We start from the raw sequence: 26,543 nt of genomic DNA on the forward strand, positions 1-26,543 counted from the left end.
GCCTTCACCTACCTGCTGCACAACACTCGGGGGCCGCCGGCCGTTGGGCACGCCGGAGGCTGCCCGATCTGGAACCTCCCCGGAGCGGACCCGGACCGTGGCCGGCCAGTCACCCCTCTGCTTCCCAACACAGGTGAGGTTCGGGGTTTGGTCTGGGCCATTGCATGACCCCGCAGGCGCGCGACAGCTACGCGGGAGCATCTGGACCAGCAGGCTTGACTTTTGCTTTGGCGCCCTCTAAGGGGTGCCGCAGAATTGAGCCTTGCTCGAAGAGGGGGGGCAGGCTCCATATTCTAACCGCCAGACACGCTCCTGGGATCCTCCTCTTCTGGACCCTCTTCCGCGACCTGGACCATTACTGCTCAATACCCCTGCCAGCTTACCCCATAGAGAGCAAGCCGGCCACATGGGCGCGCGCGTTTGGCCCTCCCCCACCCCGACTACCTCCGGATCTGGGTATTGGCCACATACACAGCAGCCCAGCCACTCACTGAGACATTCTGCAACCACTGGGACTGCCCCATCTGCATCCGCATGAACCTGGAGACTTGTCCCTCTTGTCCTTCCTCACCATATTGGGCCTCTGCCCCCTGGCACTTCGTCTGAAACCTCTTGTGAGCGCTGGTGGTGGTCCTCCATACTTACCTTCTCTCATCATATGAGGCACCCACAACATATCTAGCGTCCCCAGCTCTACTATCTGCTTCCACCACACTGGGGTCTACATGGTGTAGCTGGCTGGGTAACAATGGCGAACCGCTCCAGGGGCACCGCCAAGATGGGGGCAATGGATCAATTTGCTAAAGCAGCGCCCAGGGCCGATCGGGCCCACTCAACCAAGATGACCCTTCCTCGCCCTCCGGCGCTCCTACCCCGGACCTCACCGCAATAATGGAGTCTATGGCCAAAAACTTTGCTTCCTTCCACGAGAAGCACAATGACATTAGTGCTAATGTTGCCTCACTCAAAACCCAACTTGACCATGCCGGCACCAGGATTACTGAAGCGGAGTCTCGGATAGGGGCTAATGAAGATGTATTACATTCCCTCCAAGACACTGTCACCACGCTCACGCGCGACATGAAGTCTTTTAAGGATAAATGTGAGGATTTGGAATCTAGATCACGTAGGAACATCATATGTATCATTGGGGTTCCAGAAAATGCCCTCAATGGTCGTATGGAGTTGGCTGTCGAAGATGTCCTCAAGAAACTGCTTGACAACCCAGCTCTGTCCCCCTTCTTCACTGTCGAACGTGCACACCGCGCTCTGGCTCCTCGCCCCAAGCCGGGCAACTTTCCCAGGCCTGTCATAGTTAGAATTTTGAACTATAGAGACAGAGACCTCAATTCTCCGCCTGGCCTGAGAGAAGGGAGATCTTCGCCTGGACTTCCGGACCATCTGCATTTTCCCTGACTTCTCAGTGGGAGTCCAACAGGAGTAGCGGCAATTCCTTGGTGTGAAAGAGTTGTTGCGAGAACGCAACATTCCGTACGCAATTTTGTTTCCAGCGTGCCTCAAATTCACCTTTAGGGGAAAACTTTTTTCACAGTACCTGATGAGGTGGTGAAGTTCATTGAAGCACAGATACTCCTTCACAGCCCTGCCGAAGACCTTATGGATAATGACTGACTCACCAAGGGTCCGTCTCACCCCTCTCTACTGATCTAACGAATAGTTTTCTTTCTCCCTTATTTGTCTCCTGATTATCCATGTCAGACCACAGATACACATTATGAAAATTTAGCTGAAGGTGCCACGACCCATATGGACTCTCCTACAAGGAATTCACCCGGGCGCTGCTATGGCCCTATGCCCGAGTGGCCCTGCAGGTTCTTCTCTGGCTGCCCTACTAACATAATTCTTATCCATTTTACTGTCTCTTGCTCTATGAGGGGGCAGGGCCACCAGCTGGTACTACACTTGGGGTTGTCTGCCCTGTCTAGCTCATGGACTATTTGTATTACATGCAAAGCACATTTTGATTTATGTAACAGCTGTTCTTTTTGTATGCTATACGCTGACACATGTACCATACCGGTACTAATTTCGCCCATCCTATCCTTGGTGTCCGCACGGTAACAGCGCACCCCACTGCGATTGCAACGGCTAAGCTTGTGGGGTTTCTGATTGTTGGCCTCTGTTGGGCCCACAGAGCAGCAGGACCGAGTCTTTACGAGTCCGCTGTTATCTGGTTATGGGGAATTGATGGGGCGCTTGGGGGCACTGCCAAACATTGTTGGGTGGTGAGGGTGGGGGGGAAGATACTGTTTGGGGAGAATATAAGAAAAACGGCAGACCAACGGACCGCACCATGTTGAAGCGCGAGCTGGGATGTGCCCTAGGCAGGTGAAATTCCCACAACTATAACGTCCTGGAATGTTCGGGGATTGAGCAACCATACTAAGACCCGAAAAATTATGGCTTTTGCCAGTAGCCACAGCAGCAAAATATTGCTGCTGCAAGAAACACACTATGGGCCATCTAGCAGGGAGCATGGAACCGTCATGGGGACCCAACACGTACTTTACTTCCTATTCCACACAGGCCAGCGGTGTACTGACGCTGATTCACAAGTCCATTAAATTTAAGCTACACAAGAGCTACATAGATCCTGATGGCAGATATATCATACTGCACTGCACCATAGTGAATGAAGAGTACCTCCTCGTGAACACTTACGCTCCCAACGTAGACACCCCTGAATTTGTGGACACCATAGCAGCTATACTTCAGGGATATGTGGGCATCCAGATCACCTGGTGAGGGGATATGAACCTTATATTGGACACTAATTTGGAAAGGACCGGGACCGCCTCCAGACCCTTGGCTAGCGCTGCACACAGACTTCAGAGTCACAGCGCAACACTTAACATACAAGACGCCTGGAGGACGCTACACCCTCAACGGCGCGAATATACATATTACTCCTCTGGTCATGACAGTTCCTCCAGAATTGACCTGTTTCTAGTGTCGAGTGTAGTGATGGGTCAAGTGGAGGGAGCACATATACTGAGTCGTACATTATCTGACCACGCCCCAATTGCTCTTTCGGTGGAACTGGGAATGCCAATCCTGACATTCAGCACATGGCGCTTCAAATCCACGGGTCTTGGGGACATTGTGTTCAAGGCTAATATATTGCCCGATATCAAATTCTTCTTTCAGCACAACACCCCCCAGGCTACCGCCATTGGCGTCCAGTGGGAAGCCTTCAATGCATATATCAGGGGAATGTCCATATCCAGGGAAGAGGGAGTGCCAAAAGCTATAAGAGCCGCCCTTGGCCACTCCGAAACCAGATTACGTGAGTTGGAACGGGAATGTTCGACCGCGGCTGACCCCGCCAAACTGGCCCTAATTAGCGAGGAACTCCAGACATTCAACACACATGCCACTAGAGAAGTCCAATATTTCAGCCGCCCACAGGCTGCTCGGTAATATGGGGAGGGTGATCGGCCCGGGAAAACACTAGCTGCTCTAATGAGGGGGGAATGGGGTCAGGCCCATATCGCCTCTATAAAAGATAAACAAGGCATCCCCCAGTGCTCCGATCAACAGATATTGGATATATTCACTCAATTCTACACAACCCTGTACTCCCAACCCCCAGAACACACTGAACAGCATATGAGGGACCTCTTTGATCAGATACCCACAACATGCGTCTCCCCCTCTACGGGGAACTAGCTGTATTCTCCAATTATTCTGGACGAGATTGTTAAGGCCATCTCAGACCTGCTCTAAGGCAAAGCACCGGGCCCTGACAGACTCACGGCTGAATTCTACCAGAACACACAGCCATATTAGCTCAAAAAAATGACTGGAAGTCGGGTAAGAGTGGCTCTGCGTGTATGTCCTTCCTCCCTCTTTGCGTGAAGCCGCTATAACGGTGTTGCTTAAACCAGGCAAGCCTGGTGATGAATGTGGGTCATATAGGCCTCTTTCCCTTATGAATCACGGTGGCGCCCTCTCCCACTGTCATTTGCTGGGCGGCTTTCTCTCATTAAGATGGTCCTACTTCCTAAACTGCTATATACTTTCAGTAATACACTCACATGGCCCGGGGCAAAGTACTTCACGAGACTACACAAATAATTTGCACAGTTTTTGTGGCACTCCGGAGAGGTGCGCAAGAAATGGTCTGATATGACGCTTCCATATGAGAAAGGGGGGTTCACTGCCCCCGACCTAATATCTTATTGTACAGCTGCGCAGGCCCAACACGCCACTCACTGGTACCCGGGCTCCCCAACCCGCCCACATGTTAATCTGGAAACCCTGGCAGCAGCCGGTGTCAACACAATGACCCTCATACTACGTCAGCGCTATGCACCCGACTCTCCCATCGATCCCATCGGAACCACCCTAAATGCCTGGAATCGACTGCTATATCCAACAGTGGACTCCTCCCCCTATTATAAATGGCTCCCCGTGTGGGCTTTCCCTGGGCTGGAACCTACACATGACGCTGAGCTGGCTCATCACAGGGGGACTCTGGGCTACCAGGCACTGACAGACTTCTACCCCCGACGGCAGGTTTATTGACCCACAGACATGGAAACCAGGCCACTTGGGATCCGCACTGGAGATCCTCCAATACCAGAGGCTCTGGGCTGCGTTCCATGCTATGTGGCCCACTTACCCTGATGAACCCCCCCCGACACTCTGGTGATTGCATACATTGCTAATTTGGGCGGTGCCCTTGGCGTCGTCTCCTCCTTATATAAGATGCTACTAGAGAGTACCCAGACTCAGGCTTCCAGGGCAGGCGGCGAATGGGCAGAGGAACTGGGTCTCGAGATCTCTGACCAGCTATGGGGGAAAATGTGCTCTCATACCAAAAAAGTCTCCCTCAACTTCCGCTACCGAGCTATGCAGTATAAATTGCTGCACAGAGTGTACTACACCCCTCTCAGGATTTCTAAGTTTGCCCCCACCACCACACATTCCTGTCCCCGCTGCAAGGCAGAGCAAGCCGATCACTTACATATTTTTTTGACTTGCCACAGATTGGGCGACTTCTGGGGAAGAATCCTAGAGACACTTGCCGAGGTAACTGACACTACAATCGACCCTGACCCATTGGGAATCCTGTTTGGGGTGCGGGCAACTGACTAGGTTAGACACATGGCTACATTTCTCAACATAGCTTGCATAGTGGCCAAGAAATGTCTGCTCCAAAGCTGGAAGAACCGCACTACCCCGACATTTCAGAAGTGACTAAGTCTGCTTACCTGCTCTCGAAACTGAAGGAGTACCTTGCTATGCTCCCTGCTCATTCCCGCCCCCAGAACGTATGGTCTGCATTCAATAGCTACCTCGACAATCAAGAGGAGAGAACATCTGAGAGTGGCTCATCCCCGGCCCCACTGGAAAGTACTTGAATGCCACGCAATATTGCACCTCGTTATCATTTCACATGTAAGTGTTACGCTCACCTGGCTCCCACAGGGGCGTTGATCTGAACTGGACAGCTGCGGTCTCCACCAATGTGACGCGTAGTGCCGAGATGACAGACTGGACTGGCCCACCTAGCTTTGTTTGCTTGGCCCGTAGGAATATTCTTCTGCAAATGGAGAAAGGGAATTAACCACCCGTGGAGTTGAGCGTTAACCCACCCCCCCCCACTCCCGCTGTTCTCCCCACTGATCACCTTTGATGTCCCCTCTTATAGTCTCACCTGATGGTTTGGAAAGACGAGCTCTCCATCCTGCATTGAGCGCAGGAGCGCGTAGGTAACCAGTTGCTTCACTGGCTCGAAGGAATTGGTGAGTTCCAGAACAATATTGACTCTGAGATTCCCGGCAAGACGCCGTAAGTATGTAGTTCGTAAGAGTTCAAATGTCTGACTTTCACTCTTGTCTGATTCCTTGCAGGTTGCAGCTTGACCCTAGCGAAGAGTTCCTCGTGGCAACCGGTAATATTCAGGTAAGGATTTGTATTATCCAACACAGTTCGATAAAATAATGTCAATATGTAACCTGTTGCTTTCTCCCTTATTCAGGCGCTGAGAGAAAGTATAGAGTCTCTGGGAATAATGCCTCTGGCGGTAAAATCAGGTAAGTCTATGTGGTGAGGAGGATTCCCCTTGTTTGTCCCTTTGTTTCACCTTGCTGTCCTTTTCTTTCCCCTTAGGGGCTGGGGTTCGGCGAAGATGCAGTGGAAGCTGCGCCGACCCGTGAAGTGGAATAGTACCCCCGGTGGTAAAATCAGGTAAGTCTATGGGGGTTAACTAATATTGCCTCTGTGTATTCCCTTGGCTCGCCTTGCTGTTCTTATCTTCCACTTAGGCGCCGGAGTGCGGCGGGAACATGCAGAAGGATGCGGTGGAATGTGAAGATGCTGCGAAGGCCGGTGAGTTCAGCGCGGCGCTGCAGCAGGCGAGGCGACGCACATAAAATAACTTCTTTCTTTCAGCTCGAAGGCGCGATGGATCGGGAATTCAGGTAAAGATCAAAGGTATTGCTCTTGTTCTAACCTTTTCTCCTTCTTTCTCCCTTTTTCTAGGAGCTTCAGACTCGAGGCGGGCATGGCAGAAGACTGGATGCAGACTTGCAGGCACGGTGAGCGTTACGCTGCTGGATGCAGAATAACGCAAAGCGTGTGCTGCTCTTCGGGCGTGGTTTAAATAGCCCCCAAAGTAGTCCCAGTTAAGTATTCCTCCCCAGCCCCACCCGAGTAAAAAATAGTCCCTAGGTAAAGTAGTCCCTTCCAAGCCTCTTTTGGCTTGGAGCTCTTGCAGCATGGTCTGCATCGGGTAAGTTTGCAGCATGGTCTGCATCAGGTAAGTTTTAATCTATGAGCCTGGCGCCTGTGGATGCACCGAAATAGCCCCTAGCAGGGGTTGTTGGGCTTGCTTGGGATAACTTGATGCCTGCTTCTGGGGTTGCTGGACTTGGTCTGGGTCCCCGGGGGTAGGCATCATGACATTAAGTCTATTGCCTTTGCGGTTACTGCACTACTGTCCATGTGTATATTGAAAGTATCATCTGCTTTAAAGTGTGTCTGTTGTGAAACTCTGGCAACAAAAAAAAAAGTTTTTAAAAAAAAGTTACTATGGAGAGTGCCGGGTTTGCATGGCGCCCATTTTTTCCGAATGGTGGTGACCTCTTGGTTTCTTAGTGCACTGGGCCAATACAAAGACCGGCAGCAAAGATGAACATAGAAACAAGGCTGAGGGGCAAAATACCGTAGACACGGGCGCATGCTTTTAAAATACACATGGTCTGCACAATTTTCAATGAGATGTTGCTGGAAGCATTAGAGGGTTCCTAAAAAGCCACCAGGTTTACCTTACAAGGGGAAGAACCCTGAGAGGCAGATAGCATTGCTCCTGCAGTGGTGGGAGCTCCTGCTCCTAGTCTGCAGCGTCTGTTGCCTGAGAAGGGGACTGGAAGAAGCCTTTGTACAATGTCTTTTGTTGGTTACGCCTGTGGTGGCTGGGAGACCCATCAAGCTGCCGAACCTTCCGGTCCCGACAGCCCCTGAATCCGCTGAATATCCTTCCCCTATCGGAACAGGCTTGGGAGATGTTCTTTCTATCTAGTTCCTCGTCTGTAGATGAACGGAACAAATCCCCACCTTCGAACGGGAGATGCAAAATATGGTCTTGTACGCCAGGGTAAATCTTAGTGACCTTAAACCATTTCGTCCACCTGATATCCGTGGCCACGCAGATTGCCCTGCATGGCCGTGGCGATATGCCCCACAGTAGACTACATTAGGTCCTGTGCCACCATCTTGGCATCAGCCAACCCAGCCTTGAAGGAGGCTGCTTTATGCACTGTGAGGTCCGGGAGAAATTCCACAATCTCCCTCCATAGCCTCTGATTTGCAGTGGCCAGCATAGCAGTTGCGTTGGCTTGACATAGGTGCAGACCGGCATTGGAATAGACCTTCTTCCATAGGCTTCTAGCACCTTCTCTTCCTTGCCCAACAAGGCGGATGTAGAGGAGGATAATGTGGATGTTTGGGGCTTGGCATACATGCCGTGATCACAGAAGGTGCGGTTGTACTTTGCGTCCAGACTTTTGTTGGTGGGTTGCGTTAGACTGCAGCTTGGCCTAGCCTTTCTTTGCCAGGGCTTACGTGTCCTTTTGGAGCGGAATGCCAGACCTAGTGGCTGAGGACCTCCGCCAGGACGCCCCCTTTCGTCTGTTCCTTCCGATGACGAAGGATGCCTAGATACTCTGCCAACCCAAGCCAGCCTGTCATGGAATGCCCTCGCCGACAAGGACGTGTCTGAATCTTCCTCTTTGTCAGTGTCCGCCTGATATGTGGCCCCTGGTGGCTCTGCCAGATCAGCGGGTGCCGAAACTGGCACCACTGGGCCTGGGGGGTTGTGGTTGTTGGAGCCGCGATGATCGGCTACACAGGCAACTGTGACAGTGTGGGAGGGGGGCTCCACTGCTACTACGGGCGTAACCGGCTGCGGCTGTACCAGAGTTGAAGGCTGTGCGGGTGCTGGTGGAAGCATCTCCTTAATAATTCCCTTTGGATGCTACACATCCGAGGAGATTTCATCAGCATGAGGAATTTGTCGAACAATCGTTCCTCGCATGCTGGGGATGTGCGCTCATGCACTGACCCAGATGGTGCGACTGGTGTGGAGGTCTGGGCTCTTCACGTGCCCTGTCTGCCCGGTGCGTAATTGGGCTTGGTGAAGCACCCCTGCCCAAAGAGCACTTGGCATGATGTGCACCAGGTCACTGGAGGGGTGACCATGGGAGACCATTGCACCCTCGGAGTGAAGTACAGTCTCTGATGTTCTGAGTGGTGCGTGTCTTCACGTGCTGCCATTTTGTCGTGTTGCACCGCTACTTTGTCTTGGCCCAACACACCAGTGTCTGACCCTGTACTGGATCTGGCCTCCACCATTTTACTACTCCATGCAGGTTTATGCCTGTGTGCCTGGTAGGCTGATCGCCCTCGGACATCGAGCCAGTAGTGCTGCTGTTTCAAGGTGCCCCCTAGGACATAGGCCTAGTAGCAGGGCAGTGCCCCTCGGAAGATTTCCCAGCATTAGAGCTGACTGGCCCCTCAGACGTGGGGCCTGCAAGGATCTGTGTACCCCTCAGCCATGAGGCCGGTAGCTCTATGAGCCTCCATGCACTGGCTGGTGACAGTACCTGAATGGCTCTTCCCACTTGGCTGCTTCACGGGCAAGAAAGAACCTTTGCGGGTGCCTTGGAGAACAGAACACTTATCTTGGCCTTTGTCTTCCTGTGCACACACTCCTTGATATGCTCTGGAGGAGACTTGGAAAACAGCTCCCTCCACCTCGCGAGCCTGTTCTTGAGTGACAGGTGAGTAAGGGCCTAACACGCTGAACAGCTGTTCCTGCCGTGGTCTTCTCCGAGGCAGAGGAGGAAGAACGCATGCGGGACCGACTTCGGAAACGATCAGTCGCAGGAAGGGCACCTACTAAAGCCTGCCTGGGCCGACATGCGCGGGGGAGGGGCAAGGAGCCGGTGGAAATTAAACATGTTCGAAAGGGTAAAGAAAAGCGTGGGATCGCGATCCCAGGGGAAGACCGAAGAAAAGTGGACTGGGTTCTAGCGCTGGAGGGTGGAGTTAAGTGAGTGCATGCTCCCGGTGCCACGCCTCCACATGCAACCAAATTTAATGGGGTAAAGACATTTATTTCAGGTGAAAAAGGTTCTGTTCCAGTTCCTAGAGAGGCACGCCCATGCAGTATGGAGTAAAAGGGATGGGTCGTAGGAGAATGTATATTAGTCTTAGAAATTCTACAAGCGTTACCTCATTGCAGTCCCTTCTATGTGATGCACAAACCAAACCATGAGTAAATGTGACAGGGAAAGGATGTTTTAACATTATACATTTTTCTGGGGAAGAGTACATCTCCAACTCAACTTGTTGAGCTGAAGGAAAACTCAATATGAGTAGATTGACAGCAGTGCGCGCACACACATACGTGTATTTAAAGCTGCTCACGTGTATTTAAAGCCGCACACATCTATTTAAAACACACACATTCTTTTAAAACTGAACAAACATTCTGGAAAGAGCGCACACATCTGTTGAAAGCATTATTTTATTGGTGCTATTGTTTACATTGAAATGACCTGCACATAGCCAATACATTCACAACCCCCAGCCCTACGGATAAGCGGTGTATCGGCCGCTTTTACTCACTAAAAATAAGCGAATACAAAAAAATCAGGAGTAAAAATACTCCCAACAAAAAATAGGAAACAGACACGTAGAACCATGTGCTCCAACTTTCTCTACCACGCAGTTGCATGAATAGGTTTGTACCAGTAGTGCACGTAATACCACAGGAAGAAACTATTATTACAGCCTGATCGGAAAAGTAAACATGTATCTTGTACTGTGCATGAACAACTAGGTGCAAAGAAATAATTATTATATTTCCATTTTCCAGTTAAAACATTTTACTAACAACTTTCAAAAATAAGGAGTACAATAATCCCAATTCCAAATCTTATCTGGAGCACTGACACACTTTTACAGGGAAGCCAAATAGAATAGATGTTTTGTTTTTAAATATTGGTTGTTCAAGTAATTTTTCCGGTAACAAATGTTTTCATACTGGAGAAAATAAAAGTGCTTTTGAATGCGCAGGACAAAAAGCAGTAATGTTAACATTAAAATAAATGTGTTGCCTAGACAGAAGCAATACCCATTTATTTTAAAATGCTTGTACCTTTAAGAGTATAATATACATATATTTTAGACTGGAAATGATTTTAAACCAGTATAGATTCATACAGACAGATGAGAATAGTTTTGTGGACAAATTGTTCATATATCTAGAACATTATAGGGATATCCTTGATAAAGAAGGAGACCGCTTATCTTGAAGTTATTATTTTAAATAAATATCGAATTTAGAGAAGCACAATGTTTACTGGCCGGAATTGTGGGGTGGAACTCCGGCCAGTGCTAAGGAACTGTCCCTAGGTTTGCAAACAGATCGGGTGTGGTGGTTAGGGCTGGTACATTTCAAGTAGGCGCTTTGTGATGGTGCCAAAAAAAGGCCACGACCTCACCTGCCCACACAGGCGCATAAACCATGCATGGATCTCCTGCATGTAAATTTGCACAGGAGCTGGCAAAATCAAGTGAGTCTAAAAACGTATAAGATTCCTCATAAGATTCCTCGTGTGTTGCATAATGCCCCGTTTTAGAGATGCGTATTAAAAATAACAACTAGGTTTTCTTACCTGCGGCACTGTCACAGCACGCCTGGTCCACAGTAATCAAAAGGATTAAGCAAAGTGGGACATGCTTTTATCATATTTGATATAAAACCCACAACTGCACGTTTCTCATCCCCGAGTTAATTCACCTTCTTACCAGCAGGAATGGTTTAGTCCTAGCGCCTCATAATCAGAATGTGACCCTGCCTATCGCCTTAGGCACATCAACAGCTGTGGGTCTCTAGCATTGAGCATAGTGCCTTAAGAGTCCTTGCAAGACAATGTAAACCTGCTCGGCGCTTGAGCGAATAAGAGTTCAAATAAAAATAATAGTTACTTTATTCATAGCGCATTCTGCGAACTAAATGAACGATGGGCGCTATGAACAATGTGACGTTGATTCATGCTTCTGTGCGTATGGATTACAAAGACTAGGAAAATATTGTAGACAAAACAGCACATGCGTTATAACTAGGAGTAAAAATGTACCTGAAGTGATGGTCACCGGGGTCCCTTGTCCGAGGAGTCGAAGGCCCAGTTACACCTTGTTGCATATATCACCCACTCCAGGCTGTTGCATAATGATCCCGAGCCGCCCCACCAACGGCTTATAAAACAGACCCATGCCCTTTATAAACTAGCATCAATTTCTCAAATCAGGTGGACACACTCAGCAGTGCTCTCCTGCTAGTCGGGTGTAGGAGTGGCTGCATTCTTGTATTGTGTGGCTCGTGGCACACGGCCCTGATAGGAAGTCCCATAACTCAGGGGAGAAGTCTAGGGACAGCGCGTGTCTGCAAAGGGACAGCGCAAGATCACAGAAATCAATTAGGTCAACTGCTTTCCTTTAGATGTCAGACTCTGCCCGACTCGGGAGTTCCGGGAATGCCACACGTTGGTGGCGTCTCAGCAGCTAAAGCCCACCCTACATCACCGAAGGCCGAGCCGCATATTAACGTCAGCCATTGGAGGAGTGATAGATGCTGACGGTAGCCATGGAAACACCAATTCCATCCCATGAACCCAGGGGGCTGCTAGTTTCTGGGCCTGTAATACTACTTTGCACCCACATCGTGCCTGGGGGCAGGGGAGCACTGCCACAGTGCACAATGCTCCACAACAGGGCACCATTGATGGCTCAGCTCCTGATCTTATATAGAGCTGCTGTCGGCTGCCTTCACTGCCTTCCTCCAGGTAACCCCTTTGCGCGAACTTTTCCTGCAGACCAACTGCCCGATTCATGGAATTATTTGCGCCGAAAACAGGGATTTGTGCGCCATTCTGCCTGCATGTCCCCATTTGTCAAACAGGGATTTGCAATCAGCAGGCGAGGGAGCTGCATAGAGGAGCACACTGCCACTGGTGTGCACAGGGAAAGAGGGCAGACCGCTGCATGATCCCACTTGCTCTTTAGTTTCTTTGGGACTGCTGTTCGGAGCAGCAGGAGTGCACTTGGCATGCAGGGACATGCGAATGTGCCACATTAGCAGTGCCCATTTTATAAATAAATACAATAAATACAAAATAAACAGCATTATCTTTCTCTTCTAATGCAGAAATAAAATGGCTGCCTGGGGGGAAACAGACTGGAGATCCAATTAAATCATACTGACATCACTAACTGCATATCCAATCAGGAACTACTTGCAGCAGAAAACACTAGATACCAACATGCAAGTATAGGGACATTTGGAGAGACATTTTAGAACAAAACGTAACTAACAGTAACTGGTTTATTTTTAGTACAAAACACATCAAATTATGTAATACAACTTAAAAGCTGCATTAAATATTTTGATAGCATCAATCAACAAATAACATTTTGGAAGTAAAAATGGCTGACAAATTCTGCACACAATACAAATGCAGCTAAAGCGTGCAAAAAGGGGTGCGGTCTAAAGGTGGAGATGAGTGGGAATGGGAGGAAAATCATATAGATTTGACTTCGAGATGGGCATTAAAGGGGTGGCACACAGCCAAACAAAACACATCCATCCGCATATCCCATTTGCATTGAAAATCATTAGAGACCCTCATTCAAAGACCCTATTTGAAGCTCTTATGTTAAAGCTCTTCAACTAAAGACTTTCCTCTTTGCTTCTGCCTTCTCTCTTCCTCTCCCCTGCTGATCTCATGTCTGATACTGCACTTGTTACCCGACCACCCTCTGACCCACAGGCCCAGGTCCCTGCCCTCCCAGATCACACCTGCACTGCCGTCTGGCAACCATGCACTTGGGGCTGTATCTATAACCCTACAGTCTCTATACCTGCACTATGCAGCACTTGTTCTGCACTTAACCTTGCACAGCCACCTGCTGACCGCATTTCTTGTTTCTTGATGTTTAAATCCCTTGTCCTGCACTTCCACTGTTCCCGTCCCTCAGCACTTTTCCCATTTTCCTCTCCCCTGCACTTGCGCAACCTCAATGTCACTGGGCCTAGTAAGATTGTTGTCTTGCCCCCCCCTTGTTCCCCTCCCCTGCCTTGTTGCGCTTTGAAACACGTGTGTATGGGCGCGCTATAAATAAAATATATATCATATCATTAAAGGTAGCGCTTTCAGCGCCACCTAATAGCCAAAACTAAAAAGAAAAGCTTTTATTGAGCATACTGCACAGCAAGCGTTTCAACCTGTTTAAGCAACATAGTTACTGATTCAACATAACAAAACAATAATACAATACTGCTAGATAACATATACATCCTAAGACTTTTAGTTCCTGGCAACAAATACATTGGTCTCCTTCAACCAAGGACCCTTAACATAATAGACTAACTTTATGATATCCTTAGCTTTCATAGCTAGTTAAAAACAATGCTCTTTTACTAAAGAATGGACCACAATAACTACACAAGACATGCGTGAACAGAAATGGGATGTGGAGGCACAAACAGGCGTGTGGGAGGAGATCACTTTTTAGGCACTGTAATAATCACCATCAGTACTATTAGCCACTAATGGTACTCAATTAACCACAGGAAGATGAAGGGCTGAGATGGCCTGACTGGGCCTGTACTCAAGAAGAGACCTATTGCGCTTGTGCTATCTGGCCACATACAAGTTAACTTTTAGATGCTAAAAAGATCAGTGTGTCTGAGTGTATCTTGTATTTATCTCTTGGGAGTTGTATATGTGTTATTCCTCTTTGTTCTAAACAGCCATATAATTATTGAGGGTTCAGACATGGCTCCCCACAGGTGCCTCAGCTGACGCGAGCGCCTTCACCATCCTCTCTATCCGCTCTTCATATTGCGCCAGTCACCACATTAGTGGTCTAGCAGTATCCAAGCTTGGCAGAGTGGCGTGTGGTGCCCCCACCCAGGGTTTCCAAATCTCGGTCTGCGAGACAACAGAATCGTAAAGGAAGGGCAAAAGTGCAGAAAGAAGATCTATACAGATAAGAAAGGGAATTAGGGATGGACTAGGCGATTGTTCTACACTAACCCTACACATGCATGCAAGGCACAACACTGATCGTCAAAGGGCAAATGCATGATGCTTCAGCGGACAAGTGAATGCCTGTGTGCTCAATTTCTAGTGCTCCAATATGGAAGTGCTAAAATGAGTCAATGCTTGGGTGTTGGAGGGGCTTGAGGTGTGCTCCAATGAAACACTGAAGTGCTGAGGTTTGTCTGTTAGATGTTCGTGTAACTGGACAGACCCCATAGAGAGAAATCTGGGATAGCCCACCGACTGTCTGAATTTACAGAGACCCGAGTGGACAGTATGCAAGGGGAATAAGCGGCACATTTAGAGCAAGAGAAATCGGATGTGTGGGATGTCAGTACGCACTACTTCCATGCCGCATATTGTAAGACTGGTGCAGTGGGAGAGGATAGTGCACTACTATAATAATGCATCATAATGCATCAAGCTGAGAATTCACACAGCTGCCCATCTTCAAAATGTACCCGCTCCTCACAGCAAGGCATATTTTTTAGGCCTCCACTTAAATATGGCCCCAGGGCCTGCTTGTGTAAGAGTCATGTTGCATTCTTATTTTACTAGAATATGGTGTCCAAAGTAGAGAATGGCTTATTGAATCAGCCTCACTTTACAGACAACAAAATCTTCATGTTCTTCTACCTTATCAATTACTTTGGCTCCACTAGCAAATAAATGGTCTACATTCAAATCACTGAATGAAAAAGAATTAAACAGAAACAAAGTACGACAGCTGTGCATTTGATGATTGCTTTCAGCTTTAAATGAAAATAGTGTAAGAAACAGGGCCAATACTTACTTGAAAGAACAGTCGTGAGGAAAATGTAGTCTGAGAATGAGATTAGCCCGCATTCTCCTAAAGTGAAGAAAATGCTGTCTTCATCAGCAAATTTCTCCTTCTCTTGGGACAGTTTCTATTGATTTCCCACATGAAAAAAAGGCAGATAAAATATTTAATTATGATTAGTAAAAGAGCAGAAAAACACTTTATTAAAGTTCTATGATATTTTTCCTTTTTGGCATTTATCTTTTCAGTCTTTAAACCTTCCCGATAGGTAAGTAAGATTAGCGTCCTATGAAATTAACTTCTGTATGTATGTCTTCTGTAAATTAAAATGATGTATGCACACAAAGAAAGTGGTTTAAAAAACGATTCTGGTCAAATTTCAGATTAGTAGTATTTTAACAAGCACAAAATATCAAGATCTACCAAAGGAAGCAATCTGGAGCAATATATTATAGAAAAGTAACATTATAAAAAGGTTATACTAAAGAATAATCTCTACACCAATGATTCCGTATTTTACTTCTAGATACACTGGATTGGTTATGTGGTACTGACAAATTAGCAAACCCCGACTTTCCAAGACCAAATACATGCCAACCTTGCCCAATGCCAAAATGAAAATTGTGTGCATGTCGATTCTCTCTTAGCTTTAAAGACTGAAAATGGATAAATCTGGTTTGGTCCGATTTCACCTCAGTGCTCCTGTTCAAAACCATTATTTCAAGAGCAGATCACACAAAAAACAAAGATGGAAGGGGATCATGTTACAAAACAAAAAGATGTTCTTGCCAAAAGAAAAATGGAAGATCACTTCATGCAAGCTGACATTTCAAGCACGATCATTGCAGGCAAAACACTGGCACTATATCATAGGAAACAAAATCACGAAAAACACCACCACATCAGTAGAGTCCAGCTACAGCAGTACTTAACCATCCCCATTGGTTACCTCTGTCTAGCGGCGATTCCATCATATACAAGATAAAGGGAGAAAAAGTGGTTAAGCAACAGACACAAACAAACATGTTCTTTATCAACACATTTTCTTGACTGCTTATGTATCATCAACCAAGGAAGTTCAGTGTGTATGCTGCGATCAAAGCGTGCAGGTAAAATCCATGGTCACAACCAAAAGCACGATCTGTGGCTTCGGGTCAGCTAAAAGTAAAAGGGTTGGCCCCCAAGAAACAGTGAGAATTCATCCACAACAACCATAAACGTGCTTTAGGCTATTTCAATCAACCATGAAAAGTTCAAGGCAAGTTTAAATGCTGTGCAGAATTGTAACATCCCATTGTGCGCTTGTTCATTCAAACACACATTCTGCTGTTTTCCTTACTTTGCATCATTGTTGCTGACTCCTCGTTTAGCATATACACCTACTGTTTAAACGGTTATTAATCCTTTTTTATTAGTTGCACTCTTGGTGATTAATAATGCCCTTATTGGTTAACACGTGTTTCGGCCGTAGGCCTTTTAAAACACTGGGCTAAAATTGCAGTTAATTACTGTATGGAGGTCTAACCAATACCCGCAATGTTCTGTACTTGTTCGACTAACACAATTATTAATCTTTGGGCCATTATCTTCTGGCGCAAGAAGTCACCCTAAAAACCATCCAATTTTTTGGTTACGCTCTTTAAAGGGTTTTTCACCTTTAGCCTGCTTTTATAATCCGCATGATGGCTTTAAAGTAGGCCGCATATTTAAAGCATTAAATACCATTTACCGGCTAGTTTGGCAGACCAAAGTACACTCTGTTGGAAACAAAAAACTGATTCTCACCCTTAACCAGGACTACTAAAAAATCTAAAATACTAAGTGGGTGGCAAGTAAAGTGATCATATATTTAAGTGAAGTATGCAAATATTCAATTGGTCTTTCCCAACTGAAGAAATTAGAAGTTACTCACCGTAGTGACTAACATACTCCTAGTCCATAGTCCCCTTTCCTCCTTACTGTATGGACGTCCTTCGATAGGGATGGGAAATTGAAACTTTTTCACCAGAAAAAAAATCTTCCCACGTTAAATTTAGAGGCGCCCGGGCGCTCCCCTGACTGCCACCAGCACCACTCCTCAGTCCCCATTGATGCGTTGACAATAATACCATTGCCTAATGACACCAGTTTTATTAGGGGGAGGATGGTGGGACATATGGAGGAAAGGGGGTTATTCACTACGGTGAGTAACTTATAATTATTCCTATGTCCCGTCCCCTTTCCTCCATAATGTATGGGCGATTACAAATGAATGTAGCCCCAGGGAGGAGAGGTGACCCTCCTTAAGAAAACAAGTTCCTTAATACTGCCTGTCCAAAAATTCCATCTGACCTAGAGCCGGCATCCAGACAGTAGTGCTTGCAGTAGGCCAAAGGAGTGGCCCACGTGGCTGCCCTGCTGATGACCTGCCACAGAACGTGCCTTTGGAATGCGATTGCCGTGGCCTTGGCTCTGATAGCGTGGGCATGCATGTTTGCCGGAAGTGGCTTGTGCTGCCCCTCACAGGCCTCTCTAATGGCCGAAACTATCCACCTTGCTATGGCGGCCTGAGAAGCCCCATATCCTGGCTTTGACCCCCCAAAGGTAACAAAGAAAGCCTCAGATTTGCGAAAGCTCTTGGTTATCCAGGTAGAATTTTAGAGCGCACCTAACATCCAGACAATGCAGGGCCCTCTGAGCATTGTCCTAGGGTCCACAAAAAAAGTGGGTAGCACCATCTCCTCATTTAGATGGAATGAAGAGACTACTTTAGGCAGGACGCGGGATGCGTTCTAAGGACCACTTTGTCCCTATGAAAGGTAGTGTAAGGCTCAGATGCCACAAGATCTTGGATCTCGCTGACTCGATGTGCAGACGCAGAACCCACCAAGAGGGCTATCTTAATGGGGACCAGCCTGATGTCCGCGGATGCCATTGGCTAAAAGGGTTTATGCGCCAAGGCACCCAACACTATGTTGAAGTCCCACACGGGGTGTGGCTTCTTGATAGGCAGGTAGAACCTGGTGAGGCCCGCCAAATGTCTTAACCACCAGATTTAAGGAAGAGAAAACTTCCTCTTTCGAGTTCTGGTAGGCTCCGATGGCCGCCAGTTAGGTGCGGCAGGTGTTTATTTGCACCCCTGAGTGGGTGAGGTGTGCAGAGAAGGATAGCATGTTCTCCAACGTGCAAGTAAGAGGATTGTCCTCCTTAGACTCAGCCCAGTGGCAAAACCTAGTCCACTTGCTTTTGTACTGGCTACAAGTAGCATTGCTCCTAGCACCCCCTGTATGATGTCTAGGTTAGCCTGCGAAAGCCGCAGATGCTTCAATGTAACCTGTTCAGGAACCACGCTGTGAGAGCTAACTTTTGCAGGGCGGGATGGATGACCGTGCCCCCTTGCTGTGATATTAGATGAGCAGGGCCCAAAGGAAGGTGAAGCGGAGGCTGGTCCGGCAGGCTGAGCAGCTCCGAGAACCATGGTCTCGCCGGCCACGACAGATATCAGAATGATACGGAGGTGTTGGGTCTCCCTTATCTTGCAGATCACCCTGTGTACCAGGGGGGTGGGAGGAAATGCATATGCGTTCATGTTCCACTGTAACTGTAACGCATCGCATCGCCCACGGAGCCTAGGTCCTGTCCAATGTTCCCTCTAAGCTGTGCGCATGTGCGCTTGCCCAGCCTCCTTCTGGGTGCCGCTCAGAAGATTTTTAGCAGCGCACACAGACAATTCTCACCTATTCAAAAAGATTTAATAAGGCACAAGCCACAGTAATTACCTGAAATGTTTTTTCTCTTAAAATAAGCAACTAGTCTTTATATCCTGCTAATTTGTATTACACTACTATGCAAGGGTGACCGTAAAGACCTAAAATCTCTAACACTAAAATACACACGCAAGAGGTTAAAAACTAATATGAAAAACTGGCTCCATGAACACAAGACTGTAACCAAGATATGTCTGCACACATTAACCAGATAACGTTCCCTTGCCACCCATGACTCCTAAACTTGACTTCACCATACTTCTACCTTATGACTCCAACTTCTGCCCCAGAACACATTAAGATCCTACCAAACAACCTTGACTCTTCCTCTCTTGGCCCTGCGAAAGGTTAGAGGACGTGTACCTACATCCACTTGTTTTGTGTTTGTTGTAATATGAATAACGTTCACGTGCCAGAATTTCTTTTACTCATTGTGCCTTACCAAAAGCGTCACCCACACTATACAATCGAACTACTAGCTCCAACATTGGATAATGACTGTAAGTAAGCAGGCTACTTGGATGTGTAACGTTATCCCACTCTTCTTCGTACATAAGTCACGCAAGTGCTTTGAAGTGGCCCCCTTGCAAGTTAACGCATTATAAAAATCAAATATGAATTTGCCCTCTTTAGGATTTTGAGAAGACAAATGCGATGCTCAGCGTCTCCTACTTTAGCATCACTAACATTACCCTATTAAGTGGAGAGCAACATTGCAATATTATTTACTTTGCCTACAATGAATAATGGGTATGGACGAAGCTTGGGAGTACTCGTCCATAGTATCACAGCACCGGATATTCAGACAGGAGCATGCTTTTCACACAATCTGCATCGTTTCCAAGTGTTCAGAGTTCCTTTGGGCACAGACCTTCACACATTATATAGTAACTTGCTGCTATACAAAAATGGTTTCACTGAGCACTGCGTCATCATACACAATAATATAAGGGTGGGGTACGCAGCAAACAATCTTGTATGCACTGCAAAATAATTGTGTACATGCAGAGTCATGACATTCTTAAAATGCACATCATATGTTGAGGCATTAAATATGCCTTGCTTACAAAGTATTGTGGGTATGCAAATATCCCAGCGAGTGTTTACTACTACAATCCCTAACTTTTTACAGTGCTTTATCAACTAGTATTGGCGGCTAGCACAGGTGCCGGGAAGGGTATGGGTAGAAGAGCACAGTTCATCACTCCTTGTGGGTGATGAACAAAGCAGCACATTTAAAAAACCTAGTCATACGTTTCGGCAGTACACTGAAGGAAATGTGTTGCGTGTTTGCTAGAGGATAGGAAAGTCTAGTACCCTTCTAGACAACATCCCCTTCTTTTTCTTTCTATGCTCAGCTGCTGAGGGCTTTACAATATAACCATGTGTTCTGTGTGTATCATCTCTAGCATCACACTCCATCTTATTTAAGAGATAAAGAATTACAGAAGAGGGATCCATAGTTACTGAAGAAGGCACTCAATTAGTTGTATCTCTGATGAATTGATGCTGTTAACTCAAAAGACATATTTATGTCATTTACTTTAGCAGGTCTCCATAATAAACCTCAGTAAGGCTCTTGTTTAATTTTGTCTAGGCTGCGGTGCGGAAGGTTGGGCAAAACTATAGACTTTATTATGTGTCCTGTCATTTCACTTCCTAAATAACCTAACCTATCATAACCTCTGTCAGGGGTCTAATCAGATTTTGCTCCCTACTTGGAGTTAAATGGTTTTTTAGACAGTAAAAAAGTAATTGGCTTTGCCAATAGCAATAATTTATGTTTATTAAAATATGTTCTTCTCCTTAAAATTCCTCTTGAAATTGGGCATTAATATTAGAGTTCCCTCCTGTGCCAGTGCTTTGCAGGGCACCAATTCGAAAAAATATCAGTGGAACTTTGTGGGTTGAAACAACAATATGTTCTTATTGTCTTGTTTTTGTTATGCGCATTTTCATTTTTTATGGAGTAAAATGGATGGTGCATATGTCGCTTTGCTGTAGGCTGGTGTTATAACTACCCACAGAAGAAAATAATGTGGATAGTCAGCAGAGGCACAGGAATTGTTATCATATTTTGAGGTGCAGCCATTCTGATGAAATTATCATCCTTACACAAATGATTAGAAGCATGTTCTCCTGGCCCTTGAATTACTTCATTAAAGTTGCACTTGTACTCCTATCAGCATGTTTTCAACACATTTCTTTTAATTACCTTTAATCCATCTGCAACAATTGTATTTTGTCTGAATTTCCTGACTGCCACATCAGTTATGACAAGAGATATTTGTGTTTTGTAGTACTCATGAGTGATTTTTCAGTGGCATAAAAGGTTTGCAAGGTACCTTGGCAGATGTTAAAGTCTTCGACTCGTTGATGATTTCTGTGTATAATCACATATGCCATATTGTATTTTAGCCTATTTGTTTGGAAAAAGTGTTGTAAGATTTGTCAAGAATTGCAGTGGCTTGAAAGAGGAAATTCTTTTTCAAACTCTCTTCTGCGACGGTAGTTCACTAAATACACATGCTCACAAAGTGGCTTACCTCATTACTCAGTTGCGCACATGAAAAATAATGTGCGCACAACAGCCAACCAGTTATGCACATAGAGAAAAATAATTAGAGGGAACATTGGTCCTGTCCCTGCCTGGACTCGAACCGAGTGCACTTCCTCTTGTACAAAGTGGCGAAGAGATCCACCTGGGGATGCCCCCATCTGTTGAAGATCCCCTGAATGACCTGGTCGTTCAATTGCCTTTCATAACTGTCCACCCAATCTGCTGAGCCTGTCCGCCTTCAGGTTAGACTCACCCGGGAGGTGGATCGTCTCAAGTTTATGTTGTTCACCAGCGCCCATTCCCAAATGCTGACTGCCAGGGTGCATAGAGGAGACGACCTGCTGCCACCCTGCTTGTTGATGTAATACATGCTGGTGGAGTTGTCTGTTTGAATGAGGATCGCCGTGCTGCTGATGAATGGCAGGAAGACCTTGAGCGCCAGCCAGATGGCCTTCAGCTCTAGCCAATTGATATGGGCCTTGTGTTCCTGAAGAGACCAAACTCTGTGGACCCTGTGGTTGTCAAGGGTAGCTCCCCAGCCCTCCAGGGAAGGGTCCGAGGCGATGGTATACTGCAGTGCTGGTTAACAGAAGGGTCTGGCTATCCTCAAGTTGCAGTCCGTGCTCCATCAGACAAGATCCTGGTGGAGAAAGGGAGGAATGCTGACAAGGTCCGCCTGGGAAGCCCGCTCCTGACACCATGATGTTGCGAAGTGCAGCTGTAATGTTCTCATTTTGAGCCTTGTATAAGGTACTGCCTGTAGAAATCCCCCATGATACCCAAGAGGTGCTGTACCACCATGCTGAGGTCACCGCACTGCTGAGAAAATGACTTGTGGCTCTCTTGATGGCTGTTATCTTGTCCTCTGAGTGAAAAACTCTGAGCTTGTATCCTAGATAAGACCCAGGAAAGCCAGACTCTGCGTCAGCTCCAGCTGGGACTTCTTGAGATTGATGAAGAATCCCAGTTCGTGTAGCGTGTTCATGAGGGCGGAGGAGGTGTGATGGACTGCCTCTGGGGATATCGCCTTGATGAGTCAGATGTCTAGGTATGGATAGACATGGTGCCCCTGGGACCTGAGAAGGGCTGCCACTGCATTCATAAGCCTGGTAAAGAACATGGGGGTTGAATTGAGGACAAATGGTAAAACCTTGTATTGGCAATGAAAGCTCATGATCCTGAGCTCAGGAAGGACCGATGAGGCTGCCAAATCGGGACGTGTAGGTATGCGTCCTTCAGATCCAGGGAGCACATCCAATCTCCCTTGCACAGTGTCTCAGCAATAAGCGCTGGGGTAAGCATCTTGAACTTTTGAAGTTGGAGGGAAAGGTTCAGGGTGGAAAGGTCCAACACAACTCTCAGGCCCGCCTGTTTCTTCTTGTATATCGCAAACATTCTGGAGAGAGGGGAGGAAGGAAGGGACTGTTAGGCAGTAGCCCATGGACACTACTGATAGGATCCAGGGGTCAGCGAACTTAGAGAGTCAAAAGGGTGCGTGAAGGGCAAGCCTGCCACCACCCCCAACGGAGACATGGACACAGAGGCGAATGTCATACCTTTTTTCCCCTCTGGGGCTGGGGCTGAGGAGGGGGACTGAAAGAAGCCATTATTCCCCATCTTGTGCCGTTTGTGGCGGTGCTGACTTGAAGATCGGTCCAGCTTCCTGGAAGCCCTGGAACCCACCGAAGACCTGCCCCTTGTCAGAACGCTGGTGTGTCTGGCAGTACGTCTTGGGTGTGGACTTCGTGAGGATAGATAAGAACAGTTCCCAGACTGTGAAATGCTTATCAAGTTCCTAATCGTTGGTGGAATGAAAGAGGTTGCTACCCTCGAATGCAAGGTCCAATATGCGCTCCTGGACGTCTGGGTTGAATTTGGTAGCCCGCAGCCAGGCAGTCCTCACGTCTGTGGCGATCTAGATGGTACGGCCTGTGCTGTCTATATGCACCACTGTGGACTTCATGTCGTCTTGGGCAGTGGTCAAAGTGTATGAAAAGAAGTAGTGGAACTATGTTCCCTGCTGGCCTGCCCCAGCTCCCCACAAACCCCATCGCCACACCCCCTCCGACACATAATCCAAACCCCCAAACAAACAAACCTGCCATTTAAGGGAATGTTCATTGCAGTGCACTGAAGTGCAAGCTTCAACTTCTTCCTACACTTTTATTTTAAAACGAAACCATTCCAGAACGGTTTCTTTTGAAAATAAAAGTATAGGAACAGTGAAGCTTAAAAATAAAATAAAAAGTATAGGAGCACCGCTCCCGACCGCTCCCGCTCACTTCGACCTCTGGTCTTGGGCCACCAACTTTGCTTCTGCCAACCTGTCTTGAAGCGCGCCTGACTGTGTACCGGAAGTAAAGGAAGGAAATCAGATATTTCCTGCCAAAGCCTCTGGTTAACGGCTGCGAGCATGGCGTCCGCATTAGACTGACGGAGGTGCAGGGAGGCGTTGGAATAGACCTTCTTTCCATATGCCTCCAAGATCTTCTCCTCCTTGCCTAGCAGAGCCGAGGTGGCCGAGGAAGACTGAGCATTAGAGTAGATGGAGGGGTATCAGGTAATATTATCCCCACCAATAATATCGCCATATATATGGTCGTGGGGTGAGACCATAGGCAATATTATTGCTGGGGATCATTTATGGGCTAAATGGCACTGGGGGCTGCAGGGGTGTCCCCGCTCCCTTTTAAAAAATTATGGGGGCTGCGGGGGTGTCCCCCGCAGGTTCCATCGCTTAATATCGCCGCAAAAATATGGCAATATTTTTGAATGGCGATATTTTTGCAGGGATATTATCACATGGAACCGATGGAGGCTGCAGCAATAACCTAAGAGTGCATTTGAGGGTGTGCCGACAGCAAGAGTGTATCCACCTCCAATTGCCTTTACTTGGTGTCGAGGCGCCGAATGGTGGGCTGCGCCAAATGGGGTTTGAGACATCCCTTTTTGGCCAAAGCGGCAACATCCTTCCGCATCGGAATCCCTGTTCTGGCCTCAGGGCAGAGTGAGGACTTCAGCCAGGCCCCCCACTTCTGGTTGTTCAACCTTGGGTTGTGGAAGCCCCAAGTATTCATCCAGACCTGCAAGTTGATCATGGAATGCCTTGGCTGAAGACGGAGTGTCTGCTCCTCATTGGAGTCCATCATAGTGTCCTGCTGGTCTTGGACAGCTGGAGGAATACTGGGTGCCACAGTGAGGTGTGGCGACTGTGGCTGGAGGCTGGTATGGAACTGCCTGAGGAGCGGAGGAAGTGGAGCCGGAACCAAAGGGGCCAGCGCAGGCAGCTGAGGCTGCGCAGGGGCCTGAGGTACTAGAGCCATAGGAGGAATGACTATGGGAGCAAGTGGCGGGACAGGAGGTAGCAGGTCCCTGATCACATCCCGAAGGATGGTGCCCATCTGAGGGGATCTCATAAGCGTGAGGAATTTCTCAAAAAACCTGTCCTCACAAGCCGGTGGGGTGCTAGGTGGTGCAGGAGTAGGGCCCTGAGGTTGCTGAGGTCTGGGTGTACTCTGCCTACGGGGTGTATCTGCCCTACGACGCCGAAGGATATGTTGTAGGCCACATATCTGGTGAAGACCAGTCCCACCTCAAAACTCGCTCTCCCACCTGCTCCTCACAAGGGGGCGGTATCGGACAAGCAGCCTTTTTGTCGGGCTGTATGCCATGTGATTGTGATTTGGAGTTTGCTGCGGTGGGACTGGCCTCCAAGAATCTTTGCTGTGTAGCTTGAGACCTACCCTGCACCTTAGGACTGGGTCTGGTAGGCGCTGTGCCCTCGACTGTCTTGCCAGTAGTGCTGCGTACAGGCGCCCCCTCAGACATTTGTCCAGTAGTAGGGCATAGCCCCTCGGGTGGACACCCGGTAAAAGAACCTTGTGGTCCCTCAGCTATGTCTCCGGCAGGATCCAGCGACCCCTCAACTTGAAGGCTGGTAGCTGAAGCAGCCTCGGTACCCGTGCTGGTGTTAGAACTTGAACAGTTCCTCCCACTCGGAAATTTCCTTGTGAAGGGGTCAACCTTGCGGATGAAAAATGTGCCCCTACCTTGGGCCTTGACTTGTGCTTGACGAAGTCCTTCAAGTCCTCTGGAGGCGATCGTTCGAAGAGCTCCCTCCACCGAGCTAACCTGTTCATCAGAGCGCGCAGTGTAAGCGCGTCACATGCGGAAACAACCTGCCTAGCCGTGATCGGGGCCAAGGCAGTGGACGCAAAGGGCATGGGGGTCGGACGTAGGGAAGACACCTTCGCAGGCTGGAAACCTGCTGGAGCCCAAAGACTTTGACGTGAGCCGGGGAGGAGCATGGCACCAGAGCACTGAATACCTGATTAAAGACTAAAAGACAAAAGACAGTATCCAGGGAAGAGCGCGTGGGCCGAAACCAAACCCAGGGGCGCTGGTGAAAGCGGTCCGCTTCCATCAACGCAGAAAAGAGGACTGGGGAGTGGCGCAAGTGGGCAGAGTCAGGGGATCGCATGCTCCCAGGGCCGTGCTCCCGCACACCTCTAAATTTAAAGGGGAAGAAGATTTTTCTGGTGAAAAACTTTCTGTCTCCCTTCCCTATCAAGGGACGCCCATACAGTATGGAGGGGATGGGACGTAGGAGTAAGTGTACAGGACAATACGCATTTACCAAGAGAACACATTTTCTAATCACGATGCTAAGAAAAAAGATGCGCGACTTCTATATATATATAAGCATCTGTAACACATGTTCGACATTGCAGAAAATCTATACGAGATATTTCATAGATTTATGATGAGATAGTCATTTGGTGTTGTGGTTATCTCGGTTGCCTCACAGCAGCCCAATC

The 26,543-nt window shown here is 47.8% G+C and overlaps 1 protein-coding gene across 1 annotated transcript in view; it reads right to left on the reverse strand.

The window, feature by feature from the left end:
• MICU1 (mitochondrial calcium uptake 1) overlaps positions 1–26,543 on the reverse strand; it is a 970,699-nt gene that overhangs the window by 429,371 nt on the left and 514,785 nt on the right. The window contains 1 exon segment of the mRNA XM_069610522.1: positions 15,433–15,547. Coding sequence (XP_069466623.1) covers positions 15,433–15,547 — 115 coding nt within the window.

This window comes from Ambystoma mexicanum, chromosome 8 (genome assembly GCF_040938575.1).
Source record: "Ambystoma mexicanum isolate Mex_15411 chromosome 8, UKY_AmexF1_1, whole genome shotgun sequence".
NCBI lineage: Eukaryota > Metazoa > Chordata > Amphibia > Caudata > Ambystomatidae > Ambystoma > Ambystoma mexicanum.